The sequence below is a fragment of the Schistosoma haematobium genome, chromosome 7 (assembly GCF_000699445.3).
Source record: "Schistosoma haematobium chromosome 7, whole genome shotgun sequence".
NCBI classification, from domain to species: domain Eukaryota; kingdom Metazoa; phylum Platyhelminthes; class Trematoda; order Strigeidida; family Schistosomatidae; genus Schistosoma; species Schistosoma haematobium.
In genome coordinates, this window is record NC_067202.1 from 5,817,246 (window position 1) to 5,844,561 (window position 27,316).

Here is a 27,316-nt window from a genome sequence, read left to right on the forward strand (position 1 = left end):
CGCAAAAATAAAACTTACTTCTCTCGTAATATTATCTCGCTGTTTGTTAGTATCTTACAAGCTATTCATCAGAAACACTGCAAAAGTCTGACCACAAGAAAGTGAGTCATAATTCACTTCCGAACGTTTAAAGTATACCTTAAAATTCCTTGATAAAATTTATCTGCTGAAGTAACTGCTGAAAATTCTGTTTGTTAAGAAATTTCTTCTGTTTATGGATTTTCAAGGAAAGAGCTTGAAGTGCATTCCGCAACTAATATTTCGCATTTATAATCGTTTGTACAAACTAAAACTATGACTCGATTTTGAACGTTTTTACTATTGATTTAGGTAGCAACTATTTGATTTATTTACACCACCTAACGGTTTTCGAAAAGTTCGAGTTTTCTTAACCAATGTACTCATGACTTTGTTTCACGTGTTTTTTAGTTTGACCTGTTTCTTCAGTCACAGTACCAAAGCTCTTGTGAATGAAGGAGAGTAATAAACTTGTTTAAAGTGTAATCCCACTTTTTGCATTTTTATTTTATTCGCTTTTCACGCTTTATCCACATTTTTATTCTTTACCAACAAAGACATGAAATTTCACTGAGACGGCTGAGCTTGCTCCTAATTTAGGGAGGGAAACGCAAGTCCAGACACTTTTTGGCTAGGATAATTATTTATTGAACTTTACGAAGTAGATTATTCGCACATGTCTTGATCCTTTTTGGCCAGTGTTGACACTCATTACGGATATCATTACAATCAATATAGACTGCTTTTTACTATACTTGTTAACGCTGATCTGTTTGGGGTTTACAGTAGACCTGATTGGTGTAATCTAGTGGTAACTAATCTAAGATGTGATATAAGTTAACGAAGTCGTAAATTGTCAGTTCGAATCGCTTCTATAGTTGTAAGCTTTCTATTTGGAGAACTTGGGTATTTTGGCCGAAATACATTATCAGTGAAATAAAAGAATCTATTCCCTTTCTCCCATAAACCATAGGCTTGGTATTTCTCCAAATTTCTCATCTCGCCATTTTGGTTGTTATTTTCGAATGATACTTTCTTTGATTTGTTTAACTCTTGTTATTTATATCCAGATTCTCGTACCTATCATCACTAATCTCATTTTACTGTGTCTGTAGAAAACTTGACGACTTATGTCTACTCACATTTATGTGAGGTCTTATGTCTTATGGTTTGTTCATCCAGTCATAGTCCTTCGACGTAGTGGGTGCATAAAGATTTAGGCGTATGAACTTTATCTATAGACCTACTGGCGACTAAACACTGAAATAAAAAAATATGTAATTTTGGAATCGCTTATTATCTAGGAGATTTTCAGATTATTTTCACTTATTCGAATATCCATCCCATATTAATCAACTGGTATCGGTAACTAAAATGTCAAAAGTGTTTGTAAACAACTGTGGAATTTTTAAAAAATATTCAAATGATAAATCATGATTTTTCATTACTGAGCTAGAATCCAGAAGTTTCAATATTTTTGATGCTAGTTTATTTACAACCTAGCACGCAAATTATTCATCAAACTTATCTTCATAACTGTATGATTAATCGTTAACAATGTCATACAGCTGCTGTATAATAGACAAAAGCAGACTTTCATTGACCCGATTATATTTATATTAGTCAACTGCTTGTATGGATATTGATTCTAGTCATGATCTGTAACTAATGTAGTGAACGAGAACACAATTGGGCACAGTCGAACAAGTGAAATTCGCTGTCTATGCACTTGATATGTAGATTTTTTCCCATCAACGTTTTTCATATTTCTAATACAAGCAAACTGACCTGAGACAAACTTTACTTACATACTCACTCCTGTTACCGCCCGTGGTAGATCATAGGCCTGTCACCACCATTCTCTATCTCACTCTGTCGTGGACAATACTTTCCAGTTCTTCCCTGTTGCTATTCATCCTTTTCATGTCTTTGGTCTTCCTCTTTTTCGGTTCCATTCAAAATCTTGCCTCGTGATGCAGTTTTACGATTTACAAACTGTATATCCTATCCACTTCCAACATCTTTTCATAATTCCCTCATCAGCTACAAGTTGATTTGTTCTTTGCCACAGTAGGCTTTTGCTGATGGTTTCCGGTAAATGGACATTAAGTATCTTGCATAGACAACTAATTATAAATACATTTGCCATTTTGATGATGATTGTAGTAGTTCTCCACATTTCAGCTCCACACATTAGGACCCTTTTGATATTCGTATTGATGATTCTAACCTTGATATTAGTTTGAATTTGTTTTGAGTTCCATATGTTCCTCAATTGTAGAAATGCAACCCTTGTTTTGCCAATCCTCACGTTTATGTCTGCATCAGGACCTCCTTGTTTACCGATTATGCTTTCCAGGAACATAAGAGTTCCCAGGGCTTCCCCATCAAGTTTAATTGAATTGGTGTTCTCCGTGTTGTATTTCAGGATTTTGGATTTTCCATTGTGTATGTCGACGCCTACTGCTGTAGAGGCTGCTGCTACACTAGTTGTCTTCATCCACATTTGTTTGCGTGTATAGGATAGAAAGGCCAAGTCATCTACGAAGTCCAAATCTTCTAATTTATTCCGAGCTGTCCGTTGCATTCCGTGCTTCCTCTCATATGTGGAAGTCTTCATAATCCAGTCAACCACTAGAAGAAAGAGAAAGAGGAAATATGCAGCCTTGTCTGCCTCTGGTCCTCACATGGAATACCTCTTTCAGCTGACCTCTATGCACGACTTTGCAGTGTAGTCCGTCGTATGAATTCCGGATATAATGTTGATGATTTTCTCAGGTACACCAAAATGTCGAAAGAGTTTCCATGATGTTCTCTCATAGTCAAGGAATTCAATGTATAGTGACGAGTTCCATTCAACTTATTGTTCAATGATGATCCGTGGTGTCACGATCAACCTCACAAGATCCGGCTTATCGATCTCAAAGCTGAATGTCTGTCGAATCTTTCATCCGGTTCAGTGACACTCTGTTGCAAATCTTTCCTAATACTGACGGTAGTGTGATCCCTCCATAGTTTTCACATTTGCTCAGATCTCTTTTCTTTAGTATTTTGATGAGTTGTTCTTATTTCCAGTCCGTCTGTGACACTTGTTCTTCCTCTCAAATAATATTAAAGAAGACTGTGGAGAATCTTCACAGTTAATTCTGTGCTTTACTTCAGTGCTTCAGCTGGTATAGTATCAGGTCCTTTTGTCTTCCCATTGTTGATTTGTCTAACGGCCATCCTGATTTCTTCCGTCGTTGATGGAGTGACATCCATATGAAGGTCTGTGTGTGCTGATTCTACGTTTTGTAGGTTCACTTTTTCTGGTCTACTCAATGGTTCTTCATAATTCTCTACCTACCTGCTCCTTGTTCTCGAATCTCAGCGATTCGCTTGCCTTTTTTGTCCTTGACCAGTCTCTCTGGTTTACCATAATCCCCCACCAGTTTCTTCGTCACACCATATAGTTGTCTGATGTTTCCTTCTCTTGCAGCTTTTCCGCTGTCGTCTTTAGATCTCCCACGTATTTCTGCTTGTCGGTTTCGCTGCTCCACTTCACCGTTTTTTTTGCATCTGTGAATTCAGCTTGTGTTTTGACTTTCGCTGCTCTTGTCTAGCTGTTTCTGATTGCTGTCTTCTTGTTCTACCTTTCTTGTATCGTATCCAGGGTTTCGACTGAGATCCATTCCTTATGATGATGCTTGCTGAGACCCAGCACCCCCTGACGCGTTAAGTTTAATGTTTCTTTGATCCCCTTCCAGTTGTCCTCCATCGTAGCTTCTTCTTGTTTTAGTAGATCCTGTAAGGCTTAGAGCCTGTTGTTAAGAGTTTGTTAGCATCCCGAAGGAACGCTGTATTTAACCTTTATACTGCTGTTTTCTTAGCTGTCCAGTGTTTCTTTAGCTTCATTATCATGTCGGCAACTACCAGTTGATAGTGATCTGAAGCTATGTGAGCTCCTCCCCGGTCCTTAGGTCTTCCATTGTACTTCTGAATTTTCCGGTGATATAGATATGATCCATTTGATCCGCTGTAGTGTGATCCGGTGAGCTTGTAGCTTTGTGTGTGTGTTTATGTGAGAATACTGTGCCGCCTATAACCAATTTGTTGAATGTGTATAGATTTGCAAATCTCTCATCATTCTTGTTTCGTTCTCCCAGTCGGTTCATGTCGTCCCATGATATCTTCATATCCGATGTTTTCCATTCCGACTTTGGCATTTAGATCTCCCATCAGGATGATAAGGTCCTTTCTTGAGCATTCCGCTATGGTCGATTGCAGCTTTTCATAAAACTGACCCTATTGTTGTCGTTGCTATCATTGGTGGGTGCATAACATTAGATAACATTCATCGTAATTCTCATCTTATAAGTTCATTTTGTACTTCTTTGAACAGCATCAGAACAACTTTCTGAGTGTGTGGAGCACTTTCCTCTACGTGACCAGAGTACAGCACCATCTCTTCTGTATCTTGCCTTTGCTGTTCAGCTTGTGTTTAATGAGTCTCACTGATTCCGATGCTTTCAACCTGTATCTCCTAATTTCCGTTGCTATTTGACTGATTCCCCCTGTCTCCCACATTGTCAGGACATTTCATGTACCTATGTTAATTGTTGCTCTGGTTGTTAGAATTGACGTTGGCCTAATGAATTCCAAAAAATCTGGGCTTTCAACATGATATGTCATAATTCTTCTGAGTGAAGATCTTTTAACTCCCCTGAGCAAATTTTAAACATTCCGAATGATTTTTTTCTTGTTAAATTTTTTTAGCAATGTTGTTTCCTATAGAATGGGGCTTGAGATCAACAGTAACTGTAGAAAAGTTACAGGCGGAGCTGAGACAAAATTCACCATACATTAAATAAACAAACAAATGATTTGCGTTTTCTTGACATTATCCTTACTATTGTCAGAGTAATCTGGTGTTTTTAACAAACACAATGATACAAAGTTCTATGCACATGGGATTATTATTATTATTAAGTATTTAGACGGATAAATATTGGTATCAGTGGACAGTAAGTAAATATTTGCGAATGCGAGATATCCGTCTACCAATTAAGGGACGAGTATACGGCACGGCGGTTCGTTCTGTTCCACTTAACGGTTGCGAAACGTGACCATTAAGAATAAAAGATACTCGTAAGCTACTAATATTTGACCACAGATGCCTTAGAAATATTGTTCGCATCTTCTAGGATCACCGGGTAAGTAAGAAAGAGGTTAGACTGATGGTATGAGGGGATAATGGTAGATTAGTTGATGAAGTTTTGAATCTTCATCTACTGAGATGGTTGGGCCACGTGTTGCGTATGCCTGAACTACGATTACCACGACGCGCAGTGCCGACTTGTGTAGGAGATGGCTGGAAGAAAGTTAAGGGCGACCAAATCAAAACGTGGCATCAGTTATTGAAGTCACTAACCTATATTCTTAGCCATGTTCGTAGATTCAGACTACTTGGTTGCGCTCCACGTGACAATCGTAACCAATGGTTGGAGACTGTGTGACATGGCTCAGAATCGATCACAATGGGGTAGGTGTATACACTCTCTATCCTCCCTTAAAACGTGAGATTGAAACTGCTTCATATCTTACTTTCTACGAACTAATTCTTTCTTCCTGTATTATATCCTTATACACAATCTTTTATATATTATCACCATTGAATTAACTACTTCTATGAATCCGGTGTTCATCTTGCTGTGTAAATGAGGTATGACAACTTGAACCGGTGTATATATTTGTCTGGTCCTATGTTGTAGCTGACTGACTGACTGGAATATTTGCGATATAAGGAAAGATATGTGCTGGTGAAGAGATGGAAGGAGAAGAAAATGAGTATCATCAAAAAACAAATGACCAAACAAAAATCAGTGAGAGTATTCCAGTTAAAACAGTAATACTAAAGCTCAACTTTTTTTACTTTTATGAGGCTAAATAAAACTATATCAGGACAGTCATTGGCTTTTATTCCGGGCCATGTCTGATAAAGTTGAAAGCCACTGAGTTGCACTATCTTACAGAATCAAACTAGGCGTTTCCATTAGACCAACATATCTCAGTCCTACACAGCTTTATTCACACACCAACGCAATGTGAAAGACTGAACAACTCTTCGTTCTTTCCGATCAGTCTCAGCTTAGCCAAATAAAGAATGATGTGGGTGACATTTGTAACACATGTCCGAACCACCAAAGCTGGTATTTCCAAATGTTGACGTCCAGTCTGTTATCGTCACTGTGCCCGAGTATACACTGTCAAATTTTATTATGCCAATATACGTCAAGCTATGATTAAATATGCAAGTTGTAATCTATAAGGAAAGTATAAATCCAACTGGTTTTGTGTTCAATTTCTACAACGATCTTATACCAGCATTAGCTTTCTTAGCCCAAACCCTTAACTCAAAAAGTCTAGTTTGTTTAATAAACAACTTGGATTGAAAAGTTATTAATGCTGAATTTATTTTCATCACAGTTATATCAGACTGTATCGTGACAGAAAATTTCAAAGAAGTCAAATTCTATATAATCCACAACAATCTAACGACTATGGTTTTATGCTTTCTTTCTGAAGCACAGAATTACAGACTTTTAACCCTGTAGATCAGAGATAATTAACTTCTGTTGGACAGTTCTAATGGGATACAACAAATAAGCACACTCCAAATGACATTTTTACTTATAAATAACTGATTCCAATGTGATTTCATTCATTTACAGCTCACAATTAAAAAAATGTAGATAAACCAAAATGGTAGATAATTAAAGTGAACTACGTTGATGCGAATTACTTGATTCAAAAAACATCACTACTATTTAATACTAACATAGATATTTTATATAGATAACTTCCGGATACCATCGACTCAGCTACTGACAAGGTTACCAGAAATGGTTCTGGAAAAACTCATTGACTAAGTTTAAACACATAATCTGTTTCTATCCACACTTTGATAGTTAATGCTACTATCTGGTCACTCAAACCGAATTGACCAATTTAAATTCTGCAACTGTGACCTGTTGGTTCGAATTTCAACTTCTAATACAAAACTGTTATATCTCAAAGGGGCCGCCGATTAGAGGGCAGTGGTTTATCGATCGGATCAAGGGATTCGGAATCTCGCTAGGCTATTCTGGTCCGTTGTCCCCGACTCAGCTAACTTGATCAAGAAGTCTTGGTAAGACGTAGAAGTGTATTCTACAGACAACCAGCAGATACCAGGTCAGGTCAATCAGGCACACAAGTCAAGTGTATTTATACAGATATTTACAATCGATATTGTCATAGTAAAATGTTTTTAAACATTAATCAATAAGTTCACCAGTTGACAGCCACTCAAATATTCAATCGATAAGTTCGTCAACTGACTTCTATTTAATCATTTAATCGATAAATTAGACGATATGATAAAATTACAAAATATGGGTTTTGGGGATCTATCATCCCCAACAAAAACCATTACTCTACATAGATTAGCCCATAAATTCTTGTAACAAATAACTTTTAATATCTCGTCCAAATATGACTTACAATAAAAACACTGAGAAAAAAAAACCCAGAAACTCTCTACTAAGGGATCCGGTTTTAGTTAATGACCTCATTTATATATCTAGGTAAATGTTCCTCACATATTCTACGAATACCAGTTATGTAACTCCAGGTTTATTCTTACTCAAAATTAACTTTTTTTTGAATGTCAACTTCTCTCAAAGAGTTAATTTCCTAGGCTTTATTAAATTACGTGTAATGAGTTTGGTAGCAACTAGATCTAGGTTCTTTTCTGCTTAGCGCTAAATATCAGGGTTAATTTAATGTTCCCTACGAGAACTGAACTCGTTTCTTTCTTTCTCTTTACGTTTCAACTAATAAGAATGTAGATGAGATAATCAATAAAGGCTTTATATCCTAAGTGATGACGACTAAATGAATAGCATCATAGCATGTATAATAGGTAGGCGAATTTCAAAAGTAGCTGACTTTCCAAACCGTCAGGTTAACGTACCAAAGTACTATTCATATATTAAATTTGATCTTTTTGATTTAATCACCAATAAGTCTCTAATTAGTCACTTCCATAACTAATTAAAATGAAATGAGATTTTATGATTTCGAATTCTATTGAGAGTATCATTTATTTCAAGGATTTAATTACTTCTAATTGACTATTTCTGATATTGTGTGAAACTTATATTTCATTCTTTCTCTTGATTACATCTTATCAGTTAATTTTTGGACTCTATTGTATTCAATGAGAACTTAATTATTCAGATCAGTGATTCAATTACAACTTGTTCGATAGAAATTAGTTTAGTATTAAACACTAGATAAAAAGAAATACCATGTACTCACTAGTGACTAGCAAAGTGAAGGAATTCTCGGAGTTCTAGTGAGAAACCATGACAACTGGAGCTAATCCATGTCAGGTAAAGACAGGTATATACCTCAGTATAATGGAAGACGGTCACACAATTTCGTGGATTGGTTGAGGTTAGACATTAATACCATTGGATGACTGCTCAGTGGTTTAGAGGTTAAGTGTTCGCGCCAAAGACCGAAGGTCCTGGGTTCAACTCCCGAGGACAGGATCGTGAATACTCACTTCTGAGGAGTCCCACAATAGGACGGGACGGCCTTGTAGTGCTTCCAGGTTTTCAATGGTGATCTGACATCAATCGGTTCATGATCTCAATAAAAAAAATACTGATCATTCAATATAATCTGATAAGTATAGATTTTTATTTCTTCATATAATTACCCATTAATTTGTAATAATCATCGAACGAGTTTGATAATTCTACTGTTTTTTTTAGTATTTTCAAACAATAAGTCTGTTGGTTGCCGCAGCAACAGCATTTATTAATTTATTTGTATATTTTTTGTTTATTATTAATATTTTTTAAAGCTCCATTTATTATACTTTAAATTTTCGAAATGAAAATGGTACAATTGAAGTAAACAAACAAATAATGCTATATCATCCACCCATTTTCATGTGTTAAGAAGAAAGACTTTCTCCTAATTGATTATTTAAGTAGTTTGTTATGATAAACTTGTAGTTAGAAATGTCAGTCATATCTTTAGTTCACATAAATTAATTATCTTGGATTATTATCCTGGATTGGTTGAAGTTAGACATTAACGCCGTTGGATACCGGCTCATTAGTCTAATGGTTAATCGCTCGCGCGCGAGACTGATAGGTCTTGGGTTCGAATCTCTCGGGGGGCGGGATCGTGAATGCGTGCTGCTGAGGAGTCCCATACTAGGACGAAACGGCCGTCCAGTGCTACCAGGGTTCCCATGGTGGTCTAGCTTCAATTGACTCACGATTTCAACCATTGAAATTATGAACAAGTCAACATCATTCTCTTGTTCATATGTTTAAACTAATAGGTGATTGTGATTTATGAATCATACCTATTAAATGGAATGAAACATTTTTCTTTTTGGTCACACTGACCTTAGTTAGACAATAAACATTCTCAGCAGTGCACATTCACCAACATACTGGAGATTGAATCCAGGATTTTTTTAGTTTAATAGCGAATGATTAGTGTTTAGATCACTAAGTTGTTATACAATGGTTTATATGTTTAATTGAAATTAATTCTTAATATTACACAGCGGTTTTCAATCTTAATGATTAGTAACTGACTTACACTCCATGTGGTTGAACTTCATTGATCAGTATAAAGTAATCTGATTAATAGATATGAATCTAAAGCTGATCATATGACTTGAAAAATAATACAATTCAAAAAACTCATGTACAAAGTTATCAGAAGCATATCGATCATATCTATGAATGGATTTAGTTTTTTCCCGTTTTTGATATTAAGGACTGTATGAATCAATCTCTTTTGATATCTGTATATCCTGACCAAATTACTTTTGTAGTATCATTGATTATAAGAATGAATTGTGCCTAGCAATGCTGACGTTCAGAACTAAAGGTATCGGTTTTGAGTCTCAGTGTGAACATTGACACTGGGACCCAGGTAAACTCAGCCAAAATGTTTCACAAAGAACTAAATATGTGTCTTGAATTCCATTATATTATTCATACATAAGTCGGCTCGACTGGAATAGATAATGAATTGATTCAAAATCTTAGTGTTTAAGTAGTCAGATCACATCATTACATGTCTATTAGTTAACCAGCTTTAACATATGTATATGTAAAATAGGGTTTATTCAAAGTATAAAGTTAAAGACTTATCAGGTAAAATTTATGCACCTACAGATAAGTGACTTTTGACTTGAAATAGCTCTTACGTAATATCAGGAAAAAGTAAATACATCTATACAGCTTAAAATTAAATTTTATTTATGTTCACAAGGGGTTTGTGGAGATTTTTAGAAATTTTCGCAGATTGAAATCATGAGTCAGTTGAAGCTAGACCACCATTGAAAACCTGGAAGCACTGGACGGCCGTTTCGTCCCAGTATGGGACTCCTCAGCAGTGCGCATCCACGATCCCGTACCACGCGAGGCTCGAACCCAGGACCTACTGGCTTCGCGCGCGAGCACTTAACCGTTAGACCGCTGAGCCGGCATCCAACAGTGTTAATGTCGTGGATGCGCACTGCTGAGGAGTCCCATACTAGGACGAAACGGCCGTCCGGTGCTTTTATTTATGTCTCACATTAGAGCTAGAGAACGACGCGAATGTAGATAGTACTAAAAAGCTTTTTCTATATGTAGTGAGTATCCATAAACTTTTTTAATGTAAATAATCTTTACAAATTGGTTAACATAAAAATAACTCAATGCTCACTACTTACTAGCTTCACAATTGAATCTTGAAGTTTTAACGAAAAACTTATAAATGTTGCAGTTCAACCACAGAAATTGATGGCGGTTGCACAGTACTGAGAATTGATTTGATTTCGAAATAAATAAATAAATATTGATTTATATCTTATTATGGTTTGGAATAGTACTGTGATCATGCACAACCGAAAATGACCAAAGGTTGACTCTTATTTATGTTTTGATTGTCGATTGTTTAAGGGGAATCTTAAACTAGAATGAAATGACTTCCGAGTGCTTTCTCATTCTAATTGGTTATACAGCAGACATCAATCAGTGATGATAGTTCAGTTTATTCTGAACAATCTTCAAGTATCAGTCCCTTAATCGTAATCGTATTAAAAACTTGTTCATTATTTCAAGAGTATTCAGTGCTTTTTTCTTCATATATGTGTAATATATCTATCCACCAATTGTCGAATGATAAAGAAGAATGCAGAACTATTGCAACACCTTGCAGATTAGCACGAATATCTGTTAGCATAAGTTACCATAACACATCAGTACGACAAGATCAACAACAAAATAACCGAAATAATTTAGTAGCTATGATGAGCAGGAACACTAAGCATAGAAAATATTGTTCGAAAAGCTGGGAAGAAAAACATATGTATGAAAGAGTGCTGAAGCTGAAAATTTAGGTTTGAATAAAGAGTGAATGCATTTGTGTCATCGTTTGAGTCACTCAACATTTCTAACTGTTGGTTACAATAATAGCACGGATATCAATTGGATAGTCCTACAAGGTCCAGATCAATAAGTTCATGAATTAATACCCTTTCTAACTGACCACTTCTAGCTTTATTTCAGTTGACTTCAGCAGATATAGCTCTTAGAGATAGGTGGTGTTGGGCATATGTAATATATGTCCCAACCACGTCAATCAATCATGATTTATGAGTTTGCAGCGTACTATACAAATTACCATTACTGTGGATTCTGCTGTAATTCTAATCCAAATCAGTCCTATCACAAACAGAAAGCAGTCGTAAACACTAACTTTGGTGTAAAGAAGCTTTGGTTTATCAGGTTGACTCGTTTATCACAGAATCCTATCAATTAACCCATTTGTGATACGTTTCAAATGATTTGTTGGATACTGATGCATTCAACATTACATTTTATACACATATTTCTTCCTTTTATTATTTTATTACGATAAATCTATCAAGCATAATCTGTTTATTACTATTTACTTAAGTTCTATTTTACTTCACATACACTGTAAAACAATCAGATATCAACTTTGAATAATCTTTCCTATACTTATGAAACATTCTTACAACTGTATACTCATTGGCTCGATTCCATTCTTTTGAATAAGAATAACTGATACTTATCAAAGTATTTTGTTCTGAACAGCTATATGTAAATTCAATTTACTCCATAACCTAAATAAAGCCAGAACAAACATTGATGCAAAATAATACGAATTCACTATATTTCATGGTTTTTCATCAGCTGCTTGCAACCAAATATGTATTAGAATTTTACATTAAAGTAAGATATAGTGTGGAACAATTAACATAAGAGAATGCAATGAATTAGAATGACAAAGGTTACCAATAATAACTATATATATGCAAGCACAGATCAAAGGTTATAAGCAATGATGGATAGTGGCTAGCAATAGAGTGCAGGGCGCGCATTTTGTTCTATTTGAGACTCGTCAACTGGATGTGCCTGCACCTGAGTTGATATTCACTCTGGGACTCGAACCTAGTACTGTTCACCATCGCGTTACCCACTTAGTTTATAATGCTTGTGAATTAAGGCAATATCGGAGCAATACGTACAGTATGCACTATAAGAGACTGATCAAATGTAGTCCTAAACATCAATAGAAAGATTCAAGTAAACTATACAAAGGTCAGAGATTATTTGGTGTTAGAATCAAGGAAACATTTGGGTTGGGCGAATAGTTGAGTGAAGTTCAGAGACAGATAAGATAAATTATGTGATAATTTTAAAGATGATGAAGGATTTGCATAAGATTCATAGAATTTAAAAAACTGGTAATATGGGTTGCATCATAACCTTGAACTGGTAACTATGGTAAAATAAATAATGGGTGTGTAGATTTTAAATAGTCTTTGTTTTATACACCTATCTATCTATCTACTTCATAGACTTTTGAATGAATTGTTTGGTTTACTATTTGTTCAATAGTTACCAACATATTGTTTATCATGGTTAACAATTAATTTGTATTCATTATGATTATCTGTGTTACTAACTTGTTTAATGTTTAATACACATTAGTTTATTGTCTATTACTACTTTGCTACATAATTTATAGGTTTTATAAAGGCAAGTGAATGTGAGTTGGATGTGTAAACAATGATGATAAATAAAAGACTATGAAAAATATGTCATTTTACCAAACCAAGAGTAAATAACAATCAATTCAATGTTTTTATTAAAACAGGGTAAAAATAGTCCAGATATTAGTGAACCATATCCATCAGGAGCCTAAACTGACTACTTTTTGTTAATACAAAAGAAAAAAATACATCGACTAGATTATTATTTATCAGTATAAGGTTCATGATCATAGTATGAGACTCTTCGGTTGTGCACATCTACGTCCTCACATTCATACGTGAATGGAACACAGGACCTTCGATATCACCTGTAAACGTTAACTTTCCAGACCACTAGACCGGCATCAAACGGTATTGATGTCTAACTTCAATTAACCCATGATATCTTCCATTGTCTTCGGTGGGTAGCTGCCTTACACCTGACACGATTAAACTCCACTGGTCACGGCTTCTCACTAGAACTACGAAAATTTTCTCTTGAAGCTAATCGCAAGTGAACTCATGATCATTGTCAGTGTATAGTATTAAAAATTGCTCATTACTTTTTTTTAATCTAAGCGATATTTTACATCGCATAGATTACAAAACATTCAGATCTCACTTTCAAATGATCTTTCTATATATATATATATATATATATATATATATATATATATATATATATATATATATATATATATATATATATATATATATATATATATATATATATATATATATATATATATATATATATGAAACGTCCCTATCCCAAATCTCCCTTTGACTAAACTTCATTCTTTTGAATAATAATAAGTGATATTGATCAATATATTTTACCCCAGTCAATGATATGTATACTGATTTTATTCATTTCAACTTATATTTCCAGTGACATCAGAATCATGGAGTTTTTTCCGTGGTGTTACTTACTTATTTCGTATGGAAAATGATGAAGATGAATGGAGCTATGATGAAGAGCCACATGTGTCAAGACGAAAAGTATGTTATCGAATATTTGATTATGATTATTATTACTTTGTTCTTTGCACCTTGTTAAACTTATCGAAAAAATATTATCATTCAATTAAACTATCCAGCTCAGAAAATGAATCTTTACCGACATCATCATCCGAAACTATAAATCTTCGTTCTAGTTTAATTAGTGTATGTATATCGGTACAGTAAAACACGACAATAAGCGGGGGTTAACTTATCAGTTGGGAGAAGTTACAAAGTATTTATATAATAATACATATACATAGCCTTCAAACGTCCGTTTACATCTTCCAGGTGTGTTCTATAATCTGAATTGTCTTCGCAACTGACCTTCAAGTGTATTGCCAACACCATCATTTCAATGCATTTAAACTCTTCGTTCTGTTCAACAATTGATGCAACTTTGACGCCGCGTTCCGATACACACTACTTACAAACATCCTTATGAGTAGCGTCCACTACAACATATATATATATATATTTGAACCAACAACTGTCTGATCCTGGACAACACTATCTTATAAAACAGTGTGTGATCTAACAGTTTCTAGGATTGATCAGACATCATATGATTGTGAATGCTCTTTAAAAAATAATGAGAGAAAAATAGCTAGTTTTCTTTATAAAGTGGGTGATTAAACTTTGATTACATAATAATTTACATATCTGTGTATCTATGATTATGAAACATTCAACAACCAAGTCTCTGAATGTTTCATTTGAAAAATGTTAATATCAAATTCATATTAAAGTGAAACGTTGTCAATTAAACAATTGAGCATTTAAAATGACTTGAGTCTTTATGATAGCCAGACATGGATATTCAATTATTTATGGATACATTAGTAAATATAATTAATAATATAATGCAAGAAAGGGTTTTGTGAATATCATAGTAATTTCAATAGTTGAGATTATGATTCAATTAAAGCTAGACCACCATAGAAAACATGGAAGCACTGGATAGCGTGACTGGCTTCAAGAGGTATTTCCTGGAGTTCTAGTGAGAAGCAGTGACCAGTGGAGTTCAACCATGTCTGTTGTGACTTATTAACTCATTGAACACAATGGTGGATGTGTCTCTCAATTTCGTGGATTAGTTGAAGTTAGACATTAACACCATTGGATGCCAGTTGGCTCAGTGGTCTAGAGGTTGAGCGTACGCACACGAGACTGTTATGTTCTGGGTTCGAGTCTTGCAAGACGGGATAGTGGATGGGCATTACTGAAGAGTCCCACAATAAGACTAAATGGCCTTCCAGTACTTGTAGGTTTTCCATGGTGGTTTAGCTTCGATTGACTCACAATCTCAACTATTAAAATAATATAATAATCAAGATCTATGCTTAACGAATTCGTGATAATTCATTATAACTAACTTTAATTATAGTGAAAACATGGACAATATAACAAAATACAAATCAACAAAAAGTCTACTCAATAGTCATAAGTAATGATGATTAGAGATAGTTAAAAGTTTTTACTTTCATTGATAGTCGACTAGACAACTTCACTTCTAACATTTAATTAAACTTAAACAAAATAATATAAACTGTTCACTTAGTATAACTTGTTATTGTCTGAATAAATTCTTATTCTATCTTTAAGAACTCATCTTAAGTTATCCATAAACTATACCATTCATTATTTCAAACATATATGCAAATCTAAATGATAACGATGATGATGATGATGATGGTAATGAACTTAAAAACATGTAAACCCATTTGGTTTGATTGTATCAATGATTCATACTGTATTTTATGAATGAAACTAAAACAAGTTCAAATGAATGAATAATTGGAAGATAGTTTGATTATAGTTGTTTTAAGTATGTTGTGAACATTGTTGAAGTATATTTTTAAGTTTTACATCAAGGATTGATTTTGATAAAAGAATTGGTGAAATCCAGAAAGTAATCTATAGCTCTTTATCTTAATATACGCTTCAGTCAGTCAGCTACAACATAGGACCAGGCACATACATACATCGGTTCAAGTTGCCATACCTCATTTACACAACAAGATGAATACCAGATTCATAGAAGTAGTTAATTCAATGGTGATAATATATAAAAGAAAGATTACATATAGGGACATAGTACAGGAAGAAGCAGTTAGTTCGTAGAAAGAAAGATATGAAGCGATTTCAATCTCATAGTTTAAGGGAAAACAGAGAGTGTATACACCTACCCCATTGTGATCGATTCTGAGCCATGTCACACAGTCTCCAACCATTGGTTACGATTGTCACGTGGAGCGCAACCAAGTAGTCTGAATCTACGAACATGGCTAAGAATATAGGTTAGTGACTTCAATAACTGATGCCACGTTTTGATTTAGTCGCCCTTAACTTTCTTCCAGACATCCCTAACACTAGTCAGCACTGCGCGTCGTGGCAATCGTAGTTCAGACATACGTAACACGTGGCCCAACCATATATGCCTAAAAGCCCTAGGTTCGATTCCTGGCAATCTGTTTCAAGTACCTATAAAGTGAGTTGTTAATGTTCAATTAGAAATATGGTTAATAAAATCGATGGAAATTCGCACTTTGTTCAAATAAATTTTATTGTACTTGACCTTCATTCTCTTTATTTCTAAATTAAGTTTTTCAAAAATGAAGTCCTGAACTTATAAAAGTATAGAATTATTTCCAAATTCGATTCTTTAGTATATAAACCTTAAACGTTTCAGTTGGGACCGTGAAACCTGGAACCTGACGATCATCAATTTATCAAATTTGTGGTGACAGTTTACATCTTGAACTGGTCTTAGTTGGTCACATAATAAAAATCAGTAAGCACTGATGAGTTGTTTCATTCTAGTATGAGACAACATATCAAAGTGAGTTCACGACTGCACTTGAGACTGAACCCTGGAATCTTTAGGTTAAACCACTAAGTTACCATTCAATAATCTACATTTTTAACCTCAATCGATTCAGGATATTGTACAACCATTTCCCTATGCTATCAGTAGATAGCTCACTCTTAATCAACATCGCTAATATGTTATCTTACGTACCTATATTAATGGTGCTTTTTTCGTAACTAGAAGACAACTGTTCAGGAACATTCAGTTTGGTATAATAAGATCTACGTTTTTCTCATAGAAATGAAACAGAAATAATTAATTTTCTTCTTCAGTGTCCTATTAATCATTCGGCCAGGAACTCAGTTATTCTATATGCTAAAAAGAGGATTAGTAGTCTATGTAATATTTGATTATGTTTCTTTAAACTACAAAGTATCAAACAATCATGTTGTACTATTCTTTATGATTCAAACTTTAAATTGTATATGACTGAACATGTAAATTCCATGGATCATGACAAATAATGAATAATAAATCTCAATTTGTAGATAACTAGAACACCTATGATATAAAATTAAATAATAAGTTTATAGATTACGATAAGACTAATCTATAATGAGTTAATAAATTAAAAAAATGAGGGCTTAGAATTAGGACAATCTACAAAATACTATCAATCAACTGTTTAAGAAATACACATATAAACATATTAAAAGAATATTTATTATTCTATTTTAATAGTTAAGATCATGGAAAACCCGCAATTACTGGAAGGCCATTTTGTTTTATTGTAGGACTCCTCAGTAATGCCCATCCAATATCCCGTCTTGCAAGATTCGAACCCAGAACATAACAGTCTCGTGTGCGTACGCTCAACCTCTAGACCACTGAGCCAACTGGCATCCAATGGTGTTAATGTCTAACTTCAACTAATCCACGAAATTGAGAGACACATCCACCATTGTGATCAATGAGTTACTAACTCACAACAGACATGGTTGAACTCATTTGAACTTGTTTTAGTTTCATTCATAAAATACAGTATGAATCATTGATACAATCAAACCAAATGGGTTTACATGTTTTTAAGTTCATTACCATCATCATCATCATCATCGTTATCATTTAGATTTGCATATATGTTTGAAATAATGAATGGTATAGTTTATGGATAACTTAAGATGAGTTCTTAAAGATAGAATAAGAATTTATTCAGACAATAACAAGTTATACTAAGTGAACAGTTTATATTATTTTGTTTAAGTTTAATTAAATGTTAGAAGTGAAGTTGTCTAGTCGACTATCAATGAAAGTAAAAACTTTTAACTATCTCTAATCATCATTACTTATGACTATTGAGTAGACTTTTTGTTGATTTGTATTTTGTTATATTGTCCATGTTTTCACTATAATTAAAGTTAGTTATAATGAATTATCACGAATTCGTTAAGCATAGATCTTGATTATTATATTATTTTAATAGTTGAGATTGTGAGTCAATCGAAGCTAAACCACCATGGAAAACCTGCAAGTACTGGAAGACCATTTTGTTGAACTCCACTGATCACTGCTTCTCACTAGAACTCCAGGAAATACTTCTTGAAGCCAGTTACTAGTGCGCATGTGCTGATTAGTATCAGAAGGCGGAATCGTGGTTACATACTGCTGAGGAGTCCTGCAATAGAACGAATCGGCCGTCCAGTGTTTCCATGTTTTCTATGGTGGTCTAGCTTTAATTGATTCGTAATCTCAACTATTGAAATTACTATGATATCCACAAAAACTTGATTCTATTCTAATAGAGAACATTTTTCAAACTTTATCATTTTTTATTTATTTGCCCATTAATGACGAATTCATATTGTGGTTTTGCTCACATTAAATAGTAAGATCATTATCCAGTGTTCAAGATTTAAACTTTGAACTCGGTTGAAATTTGATACACTACTAATTCTTAAAGTATGAATTAAATTAAATATAGTTGTAAAACCTCCAAAAACTAAGGAATAAATGATGACTATCTTGTATAACCTCGAGAATTTTCTGCTATAATTCTCCTATACGAAATCAATACTCCAATAGTACGTGGGTCTCATAACGATCACCACGTTTGTTTTACACAATACAATTGACAATCAATGCAGAACACCTAATTAGTTCAATTTGAAACTCGTTATCTGAATCTACCTATATCCTGATATTAATCTTCAAGATGGGACTTGCAGTCAGTGACTATTCCTTCAAATGTAAACCTTTTATCTACTAAGCTCCCCAATACATTATAGCCAATAACTTCCATGACATGTGTTAATGGGATCCATACAGGTTGCACATATCCCAACTAGAACTTATTAGAATTTAATCCTGAATATCAACAAAGTGGTAATCCAAACCGTTGGAATTCGATGATCCAAACTTTTTACTCTTAGCAATTTATGGTGTTGTTGATCATCTAACATCTCACTCTGACTATAATTGACCTTTACTAGTCATTAGATAGCGATCTCATACCTGACACGACTGAACTCCACTCGTCACGGATTCTCACTAGAACTCTATACTGATGGTTATCATGTGCTTACTAGTGACTAGCTTTAATAGGTAACTCTCAGAGTTCTGGTGTGATTGAGAAGTTCTTATGCGAAGCTGAAGGTCCGGGCTTCGAGCCTAGCATGCAGAACCGTGGGTGTCCACTGCCGATGGGGAGTGTCATGCTAGAACGTAACAGTCATCCAGTGTTTCTAGGTTTTCAATGGTAGTCTAACACTGATCAGTTCATAATTTCAATGAGCCTCAACAATCTCCCCAATCCTATGCCAATAATCTCCTACTTTCTCTACTTCCTCTATTTCCTTTTTTCTTTCTTCTCTTTTTCAAGGAAATTTTGTCAAAATATCCAGAAGTGAAAAATCTAATGGGACCAGATATTAAATTGGCTTATTTTAGTTCATTTGAAGTATTCTTACAATTTATTGTAGCTGTATACATATCAATTTATCAACCACCATTCTTAATATGGTTATTTTTAACATATGCAATCAGTGGAACACTTAATCATTCACTTGGTTGTGCTATACATGAAGTTGGACATAATTTAGTATTTGGGCATAAATATGGTAAAGCAAATCGTTTATATTCAATATTTATTAATTTACCAATGGGTTTACCTATTGCTATATCTTATAGAAAATATCATCAAACTCATCATAGGTAAGATAATTTCTATTGATATTATATTACTTATAAGTAATATAACTATGTCCTGATTGTCTTGATATAACGATTATGATACAATATTACATAGAATAGATTAAATGTAACTAGTAATGGAATTTGTACTCAGTAGTTAAGTTGGATAACATCAATGTTTAAAGAGAACTGTTCTGGGTTCGAGCCCCGGGATGAAGATCAACTCTCTGATGGAGGTACACCTAACTGATAAGTTGTTAATAGAACTAAAATGATAGCCACACTTCATGTATTCTATAAAATTTTATTTATTGTTGTTATTATTATAACGTTAGGGAAATTGTTTCACATAACAGTTTGAATGTGATTAGACAATCAGTAATAATTAAGAAGCGTTACTATCGGTCAATATTTATCCATTGGCCCCTTAGTAGTTTAAGCACTGGGTGCGGGGCCCAGAAATCTTAGATTTGATCTCTGTTGAAGTTATGGACAAAGCAACTATCCAATGCTTCCTAGCTTTCAGTGGTGACGTCCAACCAGATTCAATTAAGTAAATGGAATCTGCTTTATAACACCTTATGACAACCAAAAGTTTGTCATATTCGCTTATGTAAGTTATCATGTTTTAACTTCATCATTAAGCGATGAGTGTGTAGTTTCCATGTGTATGAAACATATAAGTTTTTATCAAAGAAAGAGAGGAATATGCTAGTAAGCTAGCCATAACTCCATAATAATAATACATTAGATTTGTGTAAATGATAAGACTATAGTTCACATCACAAATGACCTCACTTGGAGAAGCATACAAAAAACTAAAAAGTACTGAATAGCTGCGTTTCATAATATGAGACATCTCATTGATGCGCATCAACAACCTCAGTGGGAATGAAAACTAGAGACTTCAGGTCTCGTGGTAACCACCTTACCTTCAGATCACTGAGTTGACATCCACTGATATATATCTCTAACTTCAGTTCATTAACGACATTTCACAACCATCTTCCCATGGGAGTGGCGGAAATTGATTCACACTCGACATCGTCTAACTTTACTGGTCACAGTTTCTCACTATAAATCCGAAAGTTATCTCTCGTATATTACTACCATTAAGCTCGTGGTTGTTATTGTTATGTCAACCATTGAACTTCAACTCAGTCGTTTGATGGCTAAGTGATCACGGTGACACTTCTCTGGTCCTAAGTTTTATCCTCTCGAGTGATTGAGGATTCACATTGATAAGAAGCCTCACACTAGAATGAAATAGTTGTCTAGTACTTTCTGGCTTTTAGTGATTGAATAACTAAAGTTTGTTCATGATATAAACCATAAATTTCTTGATTGAGATCATGAACCGATTGATGTTAGACCGCCTTTGGAAACCTGGGAGCACTGGACGGCCGTTTCGTCTTATTGTGTGACTCCTCAGCAGTGTTCAGCCAAGACCTTCGGTTTAGCGCACGAACGCTTAACCTACTGGACCACTGAGTCAGCATTCAATGGTGATAGTGTCTAATTTAAACCACTTTCTACCTTTTTCTAATTTAGACCAGGAAATATATGTATATACTTAGTAAGTTCATTAAGCCTATTACCCATCATGAAGCATAAACTCCACACCGACTTCACACTTCCAATAGTTACAATGTACCACTCACGATATTCAATATCTCTATCAAATTCCCTACTCTATGCGTCTCTTTTCCTTTTTATTTATTTATTTATTATTAGAAGCTTTATTCAACATTATATTTTTGGTACAATATAGAATTCTCAGCATAATGTATTTCAACAAGTTCCCTTTTCTTATATCTTGATCGATTGTGACGATAAATTTTGAATGATGACCAGTTAGATGTTAGGAGTTCGGTAATCCACATTTGATTAATGTTCATTCGTTTCAATGCATACTGCCAGCCACCACGATGTCGCTAATTGTACCTTTTTGTATCACGTATAGCGAAATGTTGTAAACTTTTCATAAACGCGCCTGAATAAATTGTGCGCACAATAGACATAATGATGTGCTAAAACAAACAATAAAACAGATAACTTGATGAAATATGTAGATCGGAGGAACAGGTAGCCCAGATATTCAAGCAGGCCACCTGTTATAGTATTTCAAATTAAGGTTTACCTCATGTGATATAGTTTGATGAATTCCACAATGTATATCCTATTCACTTTCAATAACTTTTTCGTAATTTCCTATTCAACTAGTAATTAGTTTATACTTTGTAACAGTACATTTCTGTTAATGATATTCAACCAATCGATCACATTTTTTTTTCCTTTATCGTTTTCTTTTTTCTTTTCCAGATGGTTAGGTCATGAAAATGGTGATGCAGATATGCCATTAAATTTAGAAGTGAAATTATTTACTCATCCAATAAGTCGTTTTATATGGATTATTATCCATCCATTATTTTATGCATTTCGTCCTTTTATAAAACATCCATTACCATTAACATTATGGGAAATAATTAATTTTTTTATTCAAATTATATTCGATCTATTCATTTGGTATTATTTTGGGATATGGACATTAAATTATTTCATTATTGGTACATTACTTGGTTTAGGTTTACATCCATTAACTGGACATTTTATAAGTGAACATTATTTATTTATTGATCAACAAGCAACACATTCATATTATGGTATTGCCAATTATTTAATGTATAATTTAGGTTATCATGTTGAACATCATGATTTTCCATATATTGCTTATACAAAATTACCTAAATTAAAAGAGATTGCTAGTGAATATTATGATCATTTACCATATCATACATCATTGTGTAAAGTAAGTTGGTGTTTATTGTTGTTGTTGAGTTTTGTTTTTTTAATTTATTTTGTTGAATGATTGTTTTATTATTATTATTATGTGAGGGCAGTGATACTGTCCGGGTGCCCAAACCGAAGCAGCTGATTTTCTTAGGGGGCCATACCCGGAGCCTTTGATCTAAAGGTCTGATCCATAAGGCAGTGGAGCAACGTGGGGAGATGCGATCCCATGATAGCCGGTGACCAATAATTGGTTCATACGCTATTTGTTCACTCAGGATACTGGAGCCAGCCCATGTGGACCATTGGTTTGGAATCAGGGTTCTCCAACTCCCCCTAGATGAACTCTCCATGTCCACCAACCCGATTAAAGTGCCGGACATTCGCTTTTCGTCCTCTCATTTTCGTAAACAACACCCCCGCCACGAGAAGGCAATGAGTAGGAGTTCCCTGGAAAAGGCTATATACGCGTGGTCGTGCGAGAGCATTTCGAGAGGGTGGGCGGACTCTCCCCACTCTTGACCGTACCAAGGCATTTGAGGGGATGATTGTTTATTAGGTGACTACAGTTTACGGATGACCCTTGAATGACGCTAGAATGGCCTTAAGAATACCTATCAACCTGTTAGCGTTATAAGAGGGTTATAAATTAATGTGAACGAGAAATCAAAATATCTTGATAAAATACGTGAACCATACATTAAATACTTCATTTGTAAAATTCCATTATTTATCCTTCACATTCTGTATAGTTCTTCCAATTCACAAATCTTTTGCATTTCCGTTTCTGTTCTAGTCAATTCGATCTTCTTAGCCTTCTGCTGCCAGGTTTTCCACTTCCGTTTGGTGTTACATGCTACTTATGTTGACAGAGATAAGTAGTATACACCACATGAAGAATTGGGAACTAGTGTTAGTATTTCGATCACGAACTAGCATCAGTTGCAAAGTCAAAATGTCATTGAATCATTAGGATTAATGAATTCCACGCCAAAAAATCATGATTCTCTATCTTAAATCTGATTGGCTCAGAATCGATTACAATGGCGTCGGTGTATACACTCCCTCTCTTCCCTTAAACCATGAGATTAAAATCACTTCATACCTTTCTTTCTACGAACCAATTTTTTCTTCTTGTACTATATATCTATATGCAATCTTTCTCTTATATATTACCACCTTTGAAATAACCACTGCTATGAATCCGGTGTTCATCTTGTTGTGCTGATGCGATATGGCAACCTGGACCGATGCACATATGTGCCTGGTCCTACGTTGTAGCTGACTGACTGACTGAAATCTGATTGGTTGGTTTATAAATTATACTCTCGACGTTTATTGCTTGTTCGAGTATCCTACTAACATCTACACTTCTTGTATCTGTGCTCAATAACTGTTACTCGAGTGATAAAAGCAGTAGTGTGTAGATTAGTCAACCGAATCTAAAATATATATACATCACTCATATATAAATATTCATCTTTCTTCGTCAAAAAAATAAAACCGGATTGTCAACTAATAAGGATGAACTAACATACACAGATTTTCTCACCTATTATTGGTTTCTGAAATGAACTCACTGAGTGTATACTGTTTGTTATTGTGTTGAATAAAATATTGTCTACTACTACGAATCTTTGTTACTAGACATAAATTCAACATCATAAATATATTGTGTTCCCATTTGTGTATTGGGTATCAATCAAGCATGAAATCTAGTGTTAGCAAAATGTTGATCACCGATCGTATTATCATATTACAGTTGTATATCGTAACAAGGGGGGAAACATTTTTATTTAACCGTTACATCACAAATTTAACCACGTTTTATCAGTTATACATAACATGTACTGAATTTCACACATGATCACTGATTCAAACACTGGCTGTATACATATATCTTCATATCATGGTTACTAAATTTTCATTTTCATCATAGTTAATTTACACATAAGTATTCAATGAACTTCCCTTATTTGTATTCTATGGAATTTTAATACAAACATATATATTCATATATATTACGTATCTACTTACGCTTAATATAAGATTTGATCTATGGTTTTAAAGATTTCATCACAAACTGACAATTTTGAGTATGAATTTGAGTTCGTCTAAATTCGAGTTATCGAGGATTTAGAAGAGTACATTAATGATTTTACAGAGATTGAATGACTGAAGAATTCCCAATTTCACTATTGTCATAATATTATTTCGTTCATCAGTTAGTACTTTCAAAAGTTGACATTTCAAACTTCAATCAGCTTACAGTCATTCGTTTTCATTAATAGTCTATCTAATCCATACTGTAGGCATACAGATCTCAACCAAAACTTCAGATGAATTTATTCAAAATTTAATCACATGTTATAACTTTTAAAACTCCAGATAAGATATAGGTACATCAAAGTCAGAATCTTCAAAACGAATGTCAAAACAGTCCTACTCTACGGAACTGAAACTTGGAGAACTATTACAACCATCATCAAGAAGGTACAAGTATTTATAAATAGTTGTCTACGTAAGATACTCAGCATCTATTAGTCGGATACTGTCAGCAAAGGCCTACTGTGTTACAGAGCAAATCAGCTTGTAACTGAGAAAGAAGTAATGAAAAGACGTTGTAGGTGGATAAGATATACATTTTAGAGAACATGAAACTACATCACGAGGCAATCCCTAACTTGGAATACTGAAGGTAAGCGAAAAAGAGGAAGGCCAAAGAACACATTACGTTGGGAAATAGAATCAGATATGAAAAGGATGAATAACTGGAAAGAGCTGGAAAGTATTGTCCCGGACAGGTTTGGATGGCGAGTGCTGTTGAGTGGCCTATACTTCTTCACAAGGAGTAACAGGCGTAAGTAAGTAACATCGACGCCAGTATTAAGACAAATCTTGATCCACGTTATCCAATACCTTCAATTATTTCATGATAATCATCACAGGCTTCCAATATAGATAAATTTAACAGTCATTCATCTTATTTAATATTATTTTACTTTGTTTTTATCAGGTTTTATGGGATTTTGTATTTAAACCAAATAATGGTCCACAAGCTCATTGTGTTACATCACAAGATTTATCAAAACCAGAAATATATAATCATCAACCAATATCAAGTAATGGATTAAAATGTACTAGAGAACTTTTAAAAATATCCGAATGTGAACAATGTAAAAAAGAGAAAATAAAAAAGAAAGAATAAATCATAATACCCATTTGACTATGATTCACAAGTATGTTTGTGTTATTGTGTTTAGTTTGTTTACACATCTATAATGAAGTAGGTTGTGTTTTTTTTAGACTTTGTTACTGATATAGTTTGTATATAAATATGTTAATTCCCAATCATTTGGATGTTCAACATTTAATATTGTTCTCTTCAAACTTTCATTTCAACAAAATAATAATGATTACATTATGATAATAAGTAATAGGCAGCTATATGTAGATATATATAACCATTACTATACACATATCATGAACTAAGAAATGATAGAGTTGAGCAATTCAATGATCAATGCATTATCATATATTAGCTCAATCAAATGTAAAGATCATATCAACTTTGAATTGTTTTGAACAAATTATACTTTACCTTCATTCTTATTACAGTGTTGATTATTTTCAGTTATATTTTCTTTCTTTAGTTCAATCTTCTTAACCTTCGGTTCACAGATATTTCATTTCTGAATGATGCTACACATTACTTATATTTACAATCATAAGTTCCATATATTACATATATACATATTACTTACGCTTATTACTCCCAATCGAGCATAGACTGTCGACCAGTATTCTCCAATCCAATCTGTCCTGATATATATATTACATATATAGATATACATAATGATAAACTCGCTTTCTCCTTCTCACATTTCTTTTTTTTTTGTTCATTTTATTATCATTTATCAAACTATATTGATCATCATCATTACTATTTCACAATGGTATATGATTTAAATTCATTTAACTGTGTGCTTTTTTATTTATTTCTATTCTTTGTTTTCTTGTTTTGATATTCTGAACTATTCAATGTTCAATGTGTGTATTGTATTTTGATTGAAAATCGTTTTTTAAAAAAAAAAGTATATACACTTAAATGTATGTGTTAACTATTGGTTTGTAATGTTAATAGTAATAGTAGTGGTCTATAGAAGTTGACGATTGACAAAAACTGGAATAACTGAATGGTGATATTAGACTTATCAAATTGGTACAATCTCTACAAATCTAATTCTGTGATCACTAGTGACTAGTTTCATGATGAATTTACCTGAAGTTGTAGTGAGAAGCTGTAACTAGTGGAGATAATTTGTTTCAGAAAGAGAAAGTCATCAGCCTCAAATAATTGTCGCGCAACTTGGTACAATGGTTGAAGTTAGACATTATCA

General features: G+C 33.9%; 1 protein-coding gene across 1 annotated transcript; it reads left to right on the forward strand.

The window, feature by feature from the left end:
* DEGS1 (Sphingolipid delta(4)-desaturase DES1) lies at window positions 1-26,971 on the forward strand. Its single transcript, XM_051217866.1, has 5 exons — window positions 1-101; window positions 14,016-14,125; window positions 19,816-20,147; window positions 22,449-22,935; window positions 25,933-26,971. Coding segments are annotated over exons 1-5 (1,122 nt in total). The 5' UTR covers window positions 1-100; the 3' UTR covers window positions 26,125-26,971.
* The last annotated feature ends 345 nt before the right edge of the window (window positions 26,972-27,316 follow it).

Excerpts from the sequence above, each read along its gene's own strand:
- DEGS1 (XM_051217866.1), top strand. Across the intron at positions 14,126-19,815 it reads CACATGTGTCAAGACGAAAA|GAAATTTTGTCAAAATATCC; the intron begins GTATGTTATCGA and ends CTCTTTTTCAAG. Across the intron at positions 22,936-25,932 it reads ATCATACATCATTGTGTAAA|GTTTTATGGGATTTTGTATT; the intron begins GTAAGTTGGTGT and ends TGTTTTTATCAG.